The following is a 17,448-nucleotide window of genomic DNA, read 5'->3' on the forward strand; positions in this document are numbered from 1 at the left end:
AATTTGATGGTAATTAATCTAGAAATCCTACTTATAGTCCATTATTAATAAATATATCCCTCAAATACAGCAAATAAATCATAATCCCTTTGCATTACTTTCCTAGCTAGGAAATTTTCATTATGACATATATTGAATTAAAATAATTTTTAACAGCTTCACAAAATAACAATTTTCCTCATTTGGTTTTCTACCTTTTTAAAAATTTTAAAATAGTGATCTGTATCTGTTTACCTATGTAAATACTCTTATCCTTTTTTTTTTAAAAGGATTTTATTTATTTATTCATGAGAGGCAGAGACAAAGGCACAGGGAGAAGTAGGCTCCCTGTGGGGAGCCCTATGTGGGACTCCATCCCAGGACCCTGGGATCAATACCTGAGCCAAAGGCAGATGCTCAACCACTGAGCTACCCAGGTGTCCCTATTCTTATCCTTTTATCCTATATTTAATACCATCTTAGTGAATTAAAGGCAAGTCTAGTGTAACCTGATCCATTCACTATTATGTATCTCAAAAACAATGATCATTGTGAAGCCTTTGAGTGTAGAGAGCCTAGTATGGTTACTAAAGAGGCTTTTATAATTGAAAATTGCTTAGCCTGGGAGTCACTTATAAGCCCTATGTAAGTATTTTTACTTCTCTGCCTTGGTGTGATCACCTGTAAATGGAGGCAGTTAAACTATGTGTTTTTCATAACATCTATAAGCTATCTTCTAAAGTGCAGTAGTACCTTGAAAGCATGAAGCAGAGGGGGGCGAATTTTAAATTTACAAACTTGTTTGCATTTTGAAGCAACTTTTTGCTTTAAGATATGTGTGGTACTTTTTGTCCTGAAATATATTCAAAGCTTCTTCTATGTAAAATTGGCCATAAAAATCTTTTTTATTAACTATTATTTTACCTATGTTCACAAACATACAAGTCATCATTAATGCTTTAAAATTTGACTTGTCCTTGTCCTTTTTTTAAACTGTAAATCATATTATCTCCTTTAACTTAAAAAATACATAATTTAAAATCTTTATTTTGTTCATTAAAACGTTCAAATATCTATGTATTATAGTTATTTGTGACTATATTGAATAACAAAGAACAAATTGATCAATCAAAATCTTATTTCACATTCTCTTTTCATTGCTAATAATTTATTCTGACAAAATACTGTTCTAATTAAATAGTTTGTCATCATATAATAATGTGTGTAAATTCCTATAGATATGAAAAGAAGAATGTAAAATTCAGGCATATCAAGGAAACAGCTTGAAAAATAATTTCTTGGTGTTGAGATTATAATCACAAGATTTGATTCCACTCACACAAATTCTAATCTTTGTAGAAATTAGCCCATTTATGAGAATGTTTTCCTGTTACCAAACTGTAAAAGAAATATCATATAATGAAGATTAAACATTTAATTTCAGAGATTTGTTAACTATATTATACAATGACTAATGGTTATAGTAGCTTTATATATTATAGCTACAAATAATAATACAACTCTTTGATACATAAATTGTAATTTAGAGTATACTTAAGTTTACTGAATATACGTTTAACCATTAATGAGTTAAAATATAGTGTTCTGCATTATTTAGAAACCTCTTTTTTTTAAATAAAGATTACATTTATTTTTTTTGAGAGAAACAGAGATAGCAAGAGATTGCAGGAGCAGAGGGAAAAGAGAGAAGAGTAAGCTCCCCACTAAGCAGGGAGCCTGATGTGGGGCTCCATTCCAGGAGCCCTGACCTCTCAGCTCATAACCTAAACCTATAACAGACACTTAGTTGACTGAGCCACCCAAGTGCCCCTGTTTAGAGACATCTTAAATAGTGAAAATAAATTGTGAAGGAATTTATTTTATATTCTTTGAGTAAGGAAATTTTTTCTATTTAACAATTGAAATTCAAAGACTAATTGCTTTTTATCCTAAATTTCAACCTAATTTTAGTAAGGCAGACTAAAAATTCATTAGGATGGGATTTTGTTTATACATAGGCCACCATATTTATGGAAAATTTAACCTATGATATGTATATACTAAAAATGTGTTGCATTTATTGATTTACTATATCAATGAATATAAATTACTATATTTACTATAGCAATAGTGTATACATTCAAATGGGATAAACATAATTTCTTAGAGTATAATATTGTTAGAGAAAAGATTGCTAAAGTTTACCATTTCTTCTGTATTTTAATTCTCACAAATGTATACTTTTTTGGATATTCATTTCAATTATATCCCTCTGTATATGTACAGAGCTCTAACTATAATTTTAATATCCAGTAATTTTTTAAATGACATTTTACCCATGTTAGGTATTATGTTTTGATCTCCATATTATAATATTCTCACTAGGGAAAAGATGATCATTTAATATAACATCGTCATATTCTTCATAATTAAAATTTAAGAGGCCCATAGTTTCAAACTCACACCTATTCTTTTAAGATACATTTTCTTCAGTTCCTGAAATGGAATGCTGGTAGACTTTACACTCATTAAATACAGCTTATCAGATGTTGGCCAGTTCGGGAATATAAATGATGGCATTGCTGTGCAGTTTATAACCTCTAATACATCACTTATTTAATGTGTGGGACAACTTGCTCACAGATTGGTATATGAAGTCATGCTGAATAAAGTCATACTTTTCATTTGTTTTCTTAGCTTTTTCTTTGAATGAAATATGGGACTACATAGGGTAAAAATTAGGTGTTTTACTTTGATTAGAATAATCTTCATTCCCAGGGGGGAAAAACATGGAAAAATTTCTTGGAGTATAGGAAAGTTTATGGAAGCAAAATACAGAGTCTAGAAATCATAATTGAAAACTTTAAAATTCAAAATGTAAAATCAGTATACATGCTCCCAAATACCCTTGAGTAATAAGATAATTTGACATATTTGCAAAACATAACAAACATGGGGCTAAGTTCCTTAGCATATAACGCCATTTAAATACAGAGAGAAAACTGACAACCTAGTAGAAAAATGGGCAAATAGCTTTCATAGACAGCTCCCCCAAATCCCCCAAACCCCAAACATTAAATAGACATAGATACTCAATTTCACCCATAGAAAAATAGATTAAAATCCATAGTAAAATACCAGTTTTCATCTATCAGATGGAGAGAGTTCAATGTGATATTATATAATAATATCTGTAATAGCAATATATGATCATAATTCTCTATTGATAAAGCCTAGGAATAAATTATATTGATAAAATAGATTCTATGCAGCTGTTAAAAAGAAGAGTGTGGGTTTCTGTGTACCGATATGGAAAAAATTAAACAGCTATTTTTTTTTTCAGATTTTATTTATTTATTCATGAGAGACACAGAGAGAGAGACAAAGAGAGAGGCAGAGGGAGAAGCAGGCTCCATGCAGAAGCCCGATGTGGGACTCAATCCCAAGTCTCCAGGATCACGCCCTGGGCTGAAGGCAGCACTAAACTGCTGAGCCACCTGGTCTGCCCTTAAACAGATATTCTTTGTTTGTTTTTTTTTTTAAGATTTTATTTATTTATTCATGATAGACACAGAGAGAGGCAGAGACACAGGCAGAGGGAGAAGCAGGCTCCATGCCGGGAGCCCGATGCAGGACTCGATCCCGGGACTCCAGGATCGCACCCTGGGCCAAAGACAGGCACTAAACCGCTGAGCCACCCAGGGGTCCCCTTAAACAGATATTCTTAAAGAAAGCAAAGTTAAGGTCAGGTACACTACAATTTGTATAAAAAGAGAGACAGTCCATACATACATACATACATACACATACACAGTTCTGAATTTAAAAATGAGGATAATAGTTGCTTTTGAGACCAGAATTTTGGGATGATAAACTTTGGGTAGAAAAGGACTTCATTTTTTTATCCTTTAACTTTTCTCCACCATGCTCATGCATTTTTTAAACATATAAAACAATCCTAAATAAAGAAAATTCGTAATTTACTAAACCACCACTGTGAATACTACCTGAACCCCTCCTAGATGCCACACATTTTTTAGCACATTTGTGATACTAACATGGATAAAATATTGGGTCTCCTCTTCTCAAAAACCAGCAAAGTGGTATTGATTTGTAAATAGGGTAAAACTTCGCGTAGTAGGTATTCTATTAGAAATGGGGCCAAGAAGGCTGTATAATCTTTTGTAGATCTCAGAGGAGTTTACATACCATAACTCATCTTCATAAACTCTATAGAAAAAATAGAACACTGTCACCGGAAAAGCAGTAGTTAAGCCCGTTGTCTGTATTTGCTCACATCAGCCTGAGAAAATGGGTACCATTTTCATCCTCATTTTATAAAGTTCACGGGAACTTAAGTATCTTACAAAAGATGATGCTGCTTCCAGTAAATGCCAGAGCTGGTATTCAGATCCAGGCAGTCTAGTTACAGGATCCTCACTCATGATAGCTGAACTATTCTACTTAAGCTTCATCTTGTAATTTGAATTTATTTCTGCTTTGCAAACAAAAGACAAAAGAATCAGAGGTTAAATAATTAGTTCAAGATTGTACTGCTAATAAATGTGAACGCCGCAGTCTTTGGACTAAATGCAGTGATCTCATTTTGTACCGCGCTGCCTCTATTCTAAGGGGAGTTCCAGGGAGGCGATCTGGGGAAGAGCCATTTTGATAGCACTACCTGTTTAAAGTACTAATAACAAATCATAGAATGTGTGGTTTCTCTAAGAAAATTGCAATAAAGAGAACTTACTTCCTTTTTATGAATGTATTTCCTCCATTCAAGTAGTACCAAATAATTTGTTTTGCTCAGGAACTTTGATAGGATTTCTTAAGAAATTTTCAAGATCACTGGATAAAAAACTGGTATTCATTTAAAGCCTGTTTCTGCTTTGTGAAAAGACTTTGTCAGCAATCCAGAATGAGGGCTGTGCTAACAAAATTCCAACTTTTCTGTGGGATGATCCAAAAACAGCAAACAGAAGGCATTAAATTTCTTAACAGTCACAAGTGCGTGCATGCATGCTATGCCATTCCTGTCATTCACTGCTTTTTGGTGTGCATAGATTAAAGTTGGAATACTTTGATTTGCAGACTAATGTGTTCCATAGAGAATTTTTTTTCATATAAAAAAAAGAGTAGCTTAAGAGCATGTGAGGTCTGTGCCTCTGCCCTACATTTATATAGCTCTTCATTGAATATGTTTTTAATCTGATTGTAGGATATTTGCCTTGACAGTATGCCTTCATATATCTAAGACATTTGCTAGATTAAGATCCCAAGTTGTTTCTCTTGCTCAGTTCTAAAGCAGGTTTATACAAGTACTCTGATGTGAAACAGAATGTGTATTTTATATATACATATATATGTATATATAATGTGTATTTTTTAATTTTTATTTTTTAAGATTTTTATTTTTATGAGAGATATATACAGAGAGAGGCAGAGATACAGGCAGAGGGTGAAGCAGGCTCCCTGCAGAAGTCCTGGGACTTGATCTCAGGACCCCGGGATCATGACCTGAGCCAAGACTCTCAACCACTGAGCCACCCAGGTGCCCTAGTGTGTATTTTATATATGTCATACATGTGATTGTATATAATCATATATACTATATGATTGTATGTTTAATTTATATGTGTGTGTGTATAAGATTGTTAAGAAGCATGGCTCAGTGGGTTAAGCAATATCTAATCTGGTCTCAAACACAATACTGAGTTTCAGTAGTGAGAAACTCAAAAGCCAATACCAGAATTACAGATTGCTTTAAAAGTATATAACTAAGTTAAAGAAAGAAATGTACATAGAAATAAAATGTCGGGATCCCTGGGTGGCGCAGCGGTTTGGCGCCTGCCTTTGGCCCAGGGCGCGATCCTGGAGACCCGGGATCGAATCCCACGTCGGGGTCCCGGTGCATGGAGCCTGCTTCTCCCTCTGCCTGTGTCTCTGCCTCTCTCTCTCTCTCTGTGACTATCATGAATAAATAAATAAAATCTTAAAAAAAAAAAAAGGAAATAAAATGTCATTCTGTTTACCTAGAGATTTTCTGAGCCTTCTTCACTTTCATGCCAAAGTCACTAAAACGTTTTAGAGCACAGTATGTATTCACATTGCATTGCTGATGGTACATGTAGCATTCCCATCAATGTTAATAGAATGGCACTGGGTGGAGAAGAGAGCGATGTAGGTAACAACACATAACTTGCATTCAAAATGTCTTCATTTCTTTTTTAAAATTACAGCAAACTCAGTAAAGCTAGAAATGCAGAGTGATGAAGAGTGTGACAGGAAACCCCTGAGCCGTGAAGATGAGATCAGGGGCCATGATGAAGGTAGCGGCCTAGAAGAACCCCTAATTGAGAGCAGCGAGGTGGCTGACAACAGGAAAGTCCAGGAGCTTCAAGGCGAGGGAGGAATCCGGCTTCCGAATGGTAAACTGAAATGTGACGTCTGTGGCATGGTTTGCATTGGGCCCAATGTGCTTATGGTACATAAAAGGAGTCACACTGGTAAGCAGCTGAAAGAATAACCTGATGACTGCCTGTGACATCTGATGTTGATATTACCTGACATCTATTCTCTTTCCTTTTTATTCAGGGGTGGCAGTGGTGAAACTACCTTTTCAGAATTCTGCTAGTATTGGATTGCTGAAAAGCAGAGAGTAGCCTGGGTCTTGACTTCCAGCCTTCAAATCTGAATAGCATATCAGAAAAGAAGTTTGGGATTCAGTTTCCACAGTTCTTAATATAGCAATAATATGATAAGGGTTCAAAAGGTATAGGAGAATCTCATTGTGTAACTTAATCTTTGTGTATTTCTATACATATTTTACCATACCCATGGGCAGGTAATACAGTTTGCTAGCTAAGAGTTTATACTATAAAATGGTACTCATGCATTTATATAGAGGTGGATCATTTTCACCTTATCTGGTTAACTTCTTGGAATACAATTTCCAATCAATCTTTGCCTACCACGGGTCTCTGTAGTAGGCAAATACTTTCCCTAGTTTGAGGATGTTACCATCTTCCTGTAATTTTTTTTATTATTACAACTCTTGCAAAGAAATATATAGGATGCAGTATAGCCAAGGATGGTGGGTATGCTGGTAGGAATGTGTAATCATGGAATAGGGTGAGGAAAGAAACCTCAGATTAATTTAATATATACCTGTAGACACTTGAGTAACATAAAAAAAAAAAAAAAAAAAAAAAAAAACACAGCCAAATGAGAAGGCCTTATTTAAATCTCCCCAAATCCTTTGGCAAAATGAGAAAAAGTCTTTTAAATTAGAAAGAAACATAAATTAGATTATGTGTAAGAAAGAAATTTTCATATGAAAATTGATTTAAAGATGATACCTTTAACTATAATGCAAAGTAATATTATACAGCAAAATATTAATCATTAGCTATATTAATCATTATACAGCTCTCAGGGTTTTAAAATATGATTCTCTTTGGAAGAGAAATAAATCACAATAAAGAATTTGATTTAAAAGATTTCTAAATCAATTATTTAGAAAATTTATTTAGTAGGTGCTTAAAACATGAGAGATACAATGTACAGTGAAGCCTTTTTAGTCCAAATCTCTCATTTACACATGAAGAAACTGAAACCCCAGACAAGTGATGTGTCCATTATCCCTTATGTATTTAGGGGATTATGAGGCTAAAACCAAGGCTTTCTGATGCCCAGACTGGTTTTGCTCAAATATACTATGCTTGGTATCTCAGTGCACCAACATTTAATGTTGAGATATGACCATAAGACTTAAAAGTTATAACAAGAAGTTACACATTAAAATCAGCTTTGGAACCTGTACCCTTATTCCAACTCTGCAGTTACATGTTCACTTTTGGTTTTGTTTTTAATTTCCTTTTTAAACAGCATATTTAAAAAATATTTATGTTACTAGTGCAGATGTTTTTTACCTTAAAATTTTTTTTCTAGAAAACTTAAAAGATCAAGTTTGGTATTTGATAAGAAAAATAGGAAAAGACTATAAAATAATGAGTTGACTTTTCTTCTGTGCTCACTAAGTAATGTTAACGGCAGGTCTAAAAGAAGAGTTCTACAAAGTTATAATGTATTCATTATCTCACAGTGATTATATTGAGGAAGGTAACACCCATTCAAATGTGTAACTTCCCTCTTCTAGCAACATATAAACTAAAGCAGTCTAATGACTTTTCAGTTGAATTGCATATAGTGTGCAATTTTAGTGTGCATATTTTTAAGGCTAAAAATATGCTAACAACAATTTTTGTAGGATTTCTAATAAACCTTTTATGATCTGAGTTAAGAAAATGCAGAGGACCTGAGCATGCCTCTTGAATATTTAGGTTAATCAATATTTCACTGCATTTGCAGTGATTTTCATGAGGATTATTGGTTTGTAAACACAAGAGTAATTATATACCAACTCTACTACTGCTCATTTGATATTTACTACTATAAGTAGAGTTGAATTTTGATTCTGAAAAATCATCAAATTGACATGAAGAATGTTTCTAAATAGTTATACAGATTTCCACAAGTTCTATAAATATGGGATTCACTCAACTAGTAAAGGCAAGGAGATTGGACAAAATAAAATCCTCTTGCAACTCAATGACGTTTTATTGTTAATGAATGTTTATTTATGGAAAGTTTCTTTAAAGTTAATAGCCATTCATAGGGGAGCTTGGAATACCTGCCACACATTGTTGACCTTCAAATTGTGATGTATCTTTAAAGTAGCTATTTTTATATGTATTTCTGGTGACTCAGTTTATACATCTGAATGGGTCATGACCTTTTCAATTCCATTTTAGTACTCTTCAAGAATAGAAAGTCTGTTTTTTTCATTTAAACTAGATTGAAAAAATGTGGTCAGGGTCTAGTCATTAACCAAATGTTTTCTCATTAATGTCATAAACTGTCTTCATTTTAGAATTTTCCCTTCTAATTATTTATAGCTCGTATAAAAGGCACGGTTTTAAATCCATATAAAGACTTTAGGAAACATGTTTGTATGTTTAGCTCATAGAATATCTAATATATAATTGATAATAATAAAAGATACACAGCCTTACTCGGTTAAAATGTTGTGGAGTATCATATCTAATTCACTTCTTCTTCTTTCTCTTTCAAACTCTACTAAAGTACCAATTCCAGTGTCTTATAAACAGCTTGGTGTTATTTCTTGGTGTTGCTACTTTAGTAGGTAATCAGGTAATATTGTCATCGGATACTCCAGGCACTCTTCACTGCCATATAGGCAGAATAAAAGAAGTAGGGGTAGTATATCAGTTCATGCATAAACACAGATTAATGTGGACCATTATAAATATAAACTATCCTTAACTTTGCCCTTCTTTGGGTAGAGGACTCCCATCTTTGTAACTTTTTGTACATTGTAGCTTTGTGGAACCATTCTTTTGCTCCAAGGCCCCCTTAACAGGTACTTGGGATTTTTCATATTTGTAGGTAATTGTTCCATCCAACACAGGAACAGCCTCTGTCTTTGATTCACCAAAGCAAACTGATGCATATATACTTGTATTACAGTTGAATATTTAAACAGATCTAGAAATATATATTTACAAAAGTATACAAAATACTGAAATATTATTTATTTCAAAATAAGAGTAGATAACTTCATTCTGGGAATAACTATAAAAGGTCCTTGAACAGATTAGTAGTTTTAAAACAAAAACAAAAAACAGATTAAGAAAAAAAAAACAGATTAAGAATATAAATGAATGATAGCATGGCTACGTATTAATTGTTCTCTTGGATTCAGAGTTGTTAATCCAGACTTTTGTATCCACCCATGGGGGATACATAGATATCATAGATACAATAGCTTACTTGATTTTTTCAGTTGGATTACTGTACAGTGTATTTAGTGCATTTGTGGTGTTTTCCTGAAGTTTGCTTTTCTTTATATCTGAAGAACATGATTAATATTATTTTTCAGGCAAAGCCTAAACTGATTCGAAAGGGACTAGTTGACTCAGCCTATTTGGTAAAGAAAAAGCAAATTATTTAAAAAATAATTGAGATGTGTTGTTTCAAGGCACAAACACAATATAGGAATCTTTTAACTAAATATCAGATCATGTTACACGTATCTCATAGTCCCATTTCAAGACTTAATTCATGTAAAGCAAATCAGTATTTCTCAAAGTTTCATCCAACTGAAATCAAAGTGCATTGTTATCATTTCTTCTTCCTCTTAATCAAAAATGGGAGCATGACTTGTTACTTTCATCATGCCTTTATTTCCCTGGCCATGAGAATATAGTTAGCAAATGCCTCTACACTAAGACACAGTCAACAACAAATAGTGTTTCCTGATGTACCTAAGACCCCTTTTCATTTCTCCTGCCCCTTTAAGGATGATCATATATATTCAGAAGAATTCTGTTAAAAAATATTTGAAGGTATCTGGAATATTTTGTAAATGTAAAAATGAAATTACCCTGTCATTAGTCTCATAAAGTCAATTAGATGAATTTTAAAATTCTTTTTAAAGAGAGTTATCCTTATTATTTTTTCTTTTTTTGATTAGCATTACTTGGAATGACAAATTCAGTACTCTAAATTAGGAATTTTTAAATATTTCAATTGTAGGAGGCTTAATGAAAATCTAAGTTAGCATTTACAGGAGTATTTTCTAAAGGCAAATGTTTTTGTTCAGCGACCTAATTTAATTCATTTTAAAGTTATTGCATACTAATTTGTTACTTGCCTGGGAGACGCTACATAAAGAGATTTCAAAAGTAAAATCAAGTATTTGGAGTGAAAAGTATAATTTGCATTTGCTATTTTCCTATGGTATAAAAATTCTCATGAAGGAAGTGCATCCATCCTTCTTTCTTATTAGTAATTCCATGGCAGAAATGGGGAGTAGAAATTCCTGATTTTAAAAAGCTGTAGACTGTTATTTCATTAAAAAAAATGTCAACAAATTGTGTGTGTTAAGATTTACCAAATTTAGATTTTAAAACTTTGATTAGTTTTTAAGACTCATATAAGAGGTTTTTCAGATTTATCTTTTAAGCTGTATTTAGTGTTGATTTGTCAGTTTTGTCAAATGAATCAAACAAGGGAAATATAAAATTTAAGGTAACTTTAATATAAATTTTTCCACTTAATATGTACAAGGACTTTTTGTAAATGTAGTTCAGATTTTGTAAGAAAAACCTTTGCCCTTGCTACCCAAACACACAGATTACATTTTTTTGGATATGTATCTCATAAGTTCCAAATTGAGCAATTAGTGTAGAATTTGAGACAACTTGATATATCAATTTTTAATTTCTCTAGGTTTTATAGCAAATCTGTGTGATAGAATGTGCAGTGGCAACTATAAAAAAATGGCCAGTTTATCATCTTTATGATTCCTAGCTTTAATAGAATCATTGAGTTTTGCATTAATTAAAGGCCTTCCCAAAATATTGAGGTTTCATTACTCAGTATTTTCAAATGTTTCAGTTAAAGATACAAAACATGAGAATTCAGTATAAATTTTATAAGTATTAAAATTCATAATCTTTATCTTATCTCAGGTACAAAAATGGTCCAGTTAAACCAAAAGTGAATTCTTTAAAACTGTTATTTCCACTCTAAACTTTGAGCTTTACTACTTGTACTATTTATATATTAATTTATAATTTAATTCATGCATAGATATCAGCAAACTTAAAATAATAGTACTTTCTTCATGGTTTGACCCTACTTGCTCATTTTACTGCTTCCTCTACTACATGTTTTTATGTTCAGTGACAGTGGTAACAGCCAGTTGATGACAATAGACTAAACTGATAATTCTGACTTAAACAGTTTTATATAGCAGTATCTAGTAATAGGAAAAAAGAAAATATTTCTCTCAAATTATTTTCACAACAAAAAGAAAATACAGGGCAGCCTGGTGGCTCAGAGAGTTAGCGCCGCCTTTAGCACAGGGCATGATCCTGGAGTTCTAGGATCGAGGCCCATGTCTGGCTCCATGCATGGAGCCTGCTTCTCGTCTGCCTGTGTCTCTGCCTCTCTCTCTTTCTCTGTGTTGCTCATGAATAAGTAAATAAAATCTTAAAAGAAAAAAAAGAATATACAGGAAATGTCTGGATGAATAATTTTCTTTGGACTTTCCTTGTTTATATCAGGAAATTTTGCCAGAGCCTTTACTATTAGTGACTAGGGGAATGGAGAGACCTGAGTCTGGGCTAATTTTGGGAGATTTTGTGATAATTAACTATGTAACCTGGGCCCTGGTCAGAAAATTATCAGCTAAATCAGAGAATTAGACTAAAGATCCCTTCCAATCAAATTCAAAATTTATGTATTTTTAAAAGAGATAGCATGGTACAATAGAGCAAAATTTTGTAGTCCAACTGAGCAAGATTCCTATCAATGTGAGTACTTATTAGCTCTTTAACTACAATCGGATACTTTGATACTTGAACTTCAAGTTCTTCATTCAAACCTTCATTGTAAGGTTTGAAATATTCTATATGAAGCAACCAGTAAAGTCAATAAAGTGATGGTTCTTAGTTGTTCAAACAATGGTCAATGCTATTACTGATTCTTTTGAGTCAGTGACAGGAATCCTGTAAAATTTATATCAAGAGAGGAAACTGCACTTGACCTAAAGTTAAAGCTTCAGTATTAGTACATTTTAGGAAGATAAAGGTTTAGAAGTCTGAAGAGGCAGAAGAATATTCTCAGCACACAGAACTGGCTCCAGTTAATAGTGTACAGCAGATTAGTCACTTACACATAACCTACTTGATCTTTCCTGCCTCTTTTCCTTTTGGCAGGTGAACGTCCCTTCCACTGTAACCAGTGTGGAGCTTCTTTTACTCAGAAGGGCAACCTTTTGAGACACATAAAGTTACACTCTGGAGAGAAGCCCTTCAAATGTCCTTTTTGTAGCTATGCCTGTAGAAGAAGGGACGCCCTCACAGGACACCTCAGGACCCACTCTGGTAAGTGTGTCTGACTCTGAGAAGAAAGCTAAAATATAGGAATTCAGGAAAGTGTTATAGAATAATACAGAGAAACTTACATAGATAGGAATGAGCTAGACAATATTTTTATTTGTGTACATTGAATAACTGATAAATCTTGCAAGATGCAAATGCCCTTCCTTTTTATAGACTTACAGACTTGGCAGAAAGTAGTAGCACTGTCAACTGAAGAGTCTCTTGAAGTAAGGAAACAACTGTTCTGTAGATTTTCTATGGTTTTTAATTTTATAATTATTCAGTCATTATGGTGAATCCAGGATAATGGAAAATCTAGTAAAATATCATAGTTACATGCGGATATTACCACAGAGGAGATGAAACCTGTGATATTTTTCAGTTCATATAGTGTCCAGGCTGGGACCTCAGTGGGAAATCAAATACCGCTATTTTTAAACTTGAAAATATTATGTTCATTGGCTGTTAGAGTATTTTATATTTCATTTAAATGCTCCTTGTTTCTTTAACTCTCAAAATATAGTCATTGGAATTTGTCTGAAACTTTTCTTTGCTTCATAAATCATTACTTAAAAATTTAGAGTAAGTGTGATATTTTTAAAATACTGGAATATAGTACCTAAAAGAGAAAGAATGATTAGAAATCTGAATGAATCTCATTTGACTTTTAGCATGAATTGCCATAACCAAGAAGTTAAAGGTGGAAAATTAATATAGAATACTCTCAAGCCAGTTTTATATCCTCCTCCTGTCCATAATGACATATTAAAATTTAATTTTAATATGAAGATATGATGGAAGTGATATTTTCATCTACATTGACAAATTATATTAGAGAGTGCTATGGATTGTGAGGTAATGCTTATATTATCTTTTTTTTTTTTAAATTTTTCCCTATTAATCCTTAAGGTTTTACTTAGTTTTTAACATGAAAGTGAAATGTGTAAAATTGTTTTAGACATTAACTTGTAAATTTGGAGCAGTTACAGAAAAACGAATGCAATTGTTAAAATATTTTAAGTATGTGTAGTTATTTTCCTCCTTGATTCAAAGTAATTCCCTTATTTCCAACTGTGACATTTTATATTTTATTTTACATTATCCTATGAAAATTACATCTTTATTATAAAAATTATTCTTTATTGAAAGATGTTTTTAAGATGTGACAGTTACTTCCTTTAGCTAGCCATGCACTCTGGTTTATTAAAGCATTATTTAGTTGACCACTGATTTTTTTTTTTTTTTAAGATTTTATCTATTCATTCATGAGAGACAGAGAGAGAAAGAGGCAGAGACACAGGCAGAGGGAGAAGCAGGCTCCATGCAGGGAGCCCAATGCGGGACCCGATCCCAGGTCTCCAGGACAGGCCCTGGGCCGAAGGCAGGCACTAAACCACTGAGCCCTCCAGGCTGCCCCAGTTGACCACAGATTGTATAAAACATAGATTTTCATGAACATTATCTATTACATGAAGTTGAGGAAAAAATATAGCTTTAAACATCTGTATCATTCTTTACAAAATTGTGTTGCTTTAAAAATCATGGTTTAATGTATACATTTTACTTTACGTGGGATTGCTCTGTTACCCTTAGAAGGTTCAGTGCCTTCAAAGCTCAGCCTCTGTTTGTGTTGCCATGATTTCCTTTTTGTTCTTTTAACATATCCATCCCTGTTGGTGGTGTCGAAGAAGACACCTTGGTTTTTGTTTCTATTGAACTGGGCAGTTGCAATCAGCATCTTTTTTGCAAATTAGTCATGACTCATCTAGGGGTTCCTGACTGGTGGCTAATGAAATGAGGGATGAGAAAGACATTATGCCAAAAGTAGGCCATTCCCGTTGGCTTTCACCAGGTCAGACACTTGACACTACTTATATGGTTCTGTGTAATTATAAAGTTTGTATGTATAAAGTAAAGCTCTTTCTGTGAAATTGTGTATTTTATATAAATAAGTATACTACTACTTTGAGGTTCAAAAAAATAAAGACATGGACCCTAACCATAATCATGCTGATGTTGCAATTTGGTATATAAAGTCATGATTTTATAGATATATAAACAGATGGGATACTCAGACTGGCTAATTAAGGAGAATTTAATGGAACAATGAAAGACAGAGGAGGGTGTCATCCAGCTACTACATCATCAACAGGTGATATGAATTCAGTTATACTTCTAACTATAACCTAAAATGTTTGCCATCGCCAATACTTTTTGTAATAGAGTATTACATAAAATATAGCTGCTAAAGTCCACGCCTCTCTAATGGTTCAGAAAGCCTAAATTGATCATTATAGCTTTCTTCCCCTACTACCAATTCCATTTTCCCCTTACTCTTACCCTCTTTTTTAGCACCTAGCACCTGGGCTGGACAGGATTCTCCATCTGATGAGTGACCCAAACCTTAATTTCTACAAATTCTGAGTATTTGATGGTCCTGTTTTCTTTGTATTACTGCAATTTTTCAATAACCAGGATTATCTGGCACTTTAAAAAAAAAAAAGGAGGTGTTCCAAATGTAGCAACAACCCAAAAATCATCTTGGTAGTCTGGAAAAGTTACTAATCAATAACCCACTTCTCTACCTGTTAGTTTAGCATCTTGATATGCCATATGGCCAGGGAGTAGTCCACTATGACAGTTCTAGAACTCTGATCCCTGGCAGAAAGATTCTTCCCTTGAACACCTAGCACATATATCAGAGCAACATACAAACTGTCTCCTTCTTCATGATGAAAGGAGCAAGATGAAGCCATTTTATTTATTATAGAGGACCTAATTCAACATGTTTAGACCACCAAGCCCATAACATTTCATTAATGCTGCTAGTCTCTGAACTTTTTGTGGCACTTATCTCCTGTCCTCTAGCATATATCTTACTGAGGCATCTCAGGTATTTATTACTTCCTGCTCACCGTGTCCAGTCAGTACTGTGAATGTAATGTTCCAACTTGATGTTCTGTGGGATGTCAAGATGAACAAGATTTCTTTGGACTATAACAAAGAGGAGAGTTGACCTTCCCTTAAGCTAAGATAATAAAAGTATGCTGTCCCTGCAATGTGAAAGCAAAGTGCTTCAGATCTGTTGATAAGGAATTATTTTCTAAAGAAATTGTTAAGTTAGTACCTCCCTACCTGGTATCAGGGGCTATGTTAATAGGTTCCAGTAGAAATATTACAGCTAGAACTGCATGTGCAGTTGACATTTTGATGTGATTAAGACTGCATGCATCCACAGAACCATCTAGCTTGCATTAGCCTAATAAACAATATAAATGGGTGTGTAGTAGGAATCCTCCCCTTTTAACATCTTTCAGGTTTAACTTAACTATCTTTAAGTCTAGGATTGTGATCTCCAGTGTGGTAGCCACTAGCCATCTGTGGCTAGTGCCACATGTTGAAATGATATTTTTTATTAAGTAAAATCTATTGAATTTAATTCAACCTTTTTACAGTATGGCCACTAGAAAATTTAAAATTACTTGTGTAGACTCATTTGCATTGGACAACACTGTTCTTGGCTTTTGTAATAGCCATGGATCAGGGAACCAACAAAAGGATCCTTCCCATTATGAAGTTTATTTGTTCCCCCAATACTGTAAGATCAACTTGAGTAAAGTCTACATATATATCTTGACCTCCGTATGCCCCTACTTTGAACAGGTGGACTACAATGACATTTGGGTTCCAGAGATTAATGTCAATGGAGAGCTAATCCAATAGACCAATAATCTGTGGTAGGACTTAGAATTTCCCTTCCCTACCATAGAGCCTCTACCATTCTGAGATCACATATACATTTAAATCAGGGAGCCCAGATCTATTGGCAACATCTCTCATTGTTCTAACCTAGAGAAGACAGTTACCAGCTTTTTACCAGTGTAATTACCAGTGTAATTCTTTGGTGAAGGGAGTGTCCCATAGCCCTTTCCAGAAGTATATTAAGTGGTAGGCTGAAATAGGTGATTCATAATAGAGCCTTTCCATTATTCTTACTTCTTTGGGCCTTTGTTCTTATTCTCTATGCTATGCCAGGAAAATCCTGTCATTTCACCTTTTTACTAATAAGCTGTCATTGAATCAAGGATTCAATTAACCAGTCACTCTTACTTGCTCAAGGCAAAATCTTAATCCCAAATCCCAGGTGAGTGCATATCTATTGATAAATTTGGCACAATCTAGCATTTTGGTTCATATTCTTGGTATAAAACCCTTAGATACGATTCATTCCCTTATGTGCTAACTGGATTCCTGCTGATACAAATGGGCAGTGTTGCAGTTCTTTAACTATATAGGCTGTCACCTCCTGGATCAGGCCTTGATTTTGGTTATATTAAGATCTAACTTAAAAGGAGCCTAGGGGCAACGAGAGTTAATAGGAGTGAGTCCTGAAAAGAATTGGCATTTTCTGATTGGGTTCTTGCCTCAGTTGCAGCAATCAAGTCTTCCTTTTTGGGAATGCTGATTTATGGGAATATTAATTTACTTAGATGGA

The 17,448-nt window shown here is 33.7% G+C and overlaps 1 protein-coding gene and 1 long non-coding RNA gene across 15 annotated transcripts in view; one reads left to right on the plus strand and one right to left on the minus strand.

Moving 5' to 3' along the window:
* Positions 1-17,448, plus strand: part of IKZF2 (IKAROS family zinc finger 2) — a 146,197-nt gene that overhangs the window by 90,345 nt on the left and 38,404 nt on the right. For 11 of the 14 annotated variants that reach the window (XM_072813394.1, XM_072813390.1, XM_072813396.1 and 8 more), the window contains 2 exons: positions 6,222-6,488; positions 12,789-12,956. In XM_072813394.1, the coding sequence (XP_072669495.1) occupies positions 6,222-6,488; positions 12,789-12,956 (435 nt within the window). The remainder of the gene's footprint in view (positions 1-6,221; positions 6,489-12,788; positions 12,957-17,448) is intronic. The other 3 variants (XM_072813402.1, XM_072813399.1, XM_072813400.1) reach the window with 1 other exon arrangement.
* Positions 1-17,448, minus strand: part of LOC140625804 (uncharacterized) — an 82,318-nt gene that overhangs the window by 26,795 nt on the left and 38,075 nt on the right. The window lies entirely within an intron of this gene.

The sequence above is a fragment of the Canis lupus genome, chromosome 36 (assembly GCF_048164855.1).
Source record: "Canis lupus baileyi chromosome 36, mCanLup2.hap1, whole genome shotgun sequence".
Lineage (NCBI taxonomy): Eukaryota > Metazoa > Chordata > Mammalia > Carnivora > Canidae > Canis > Canis lupus.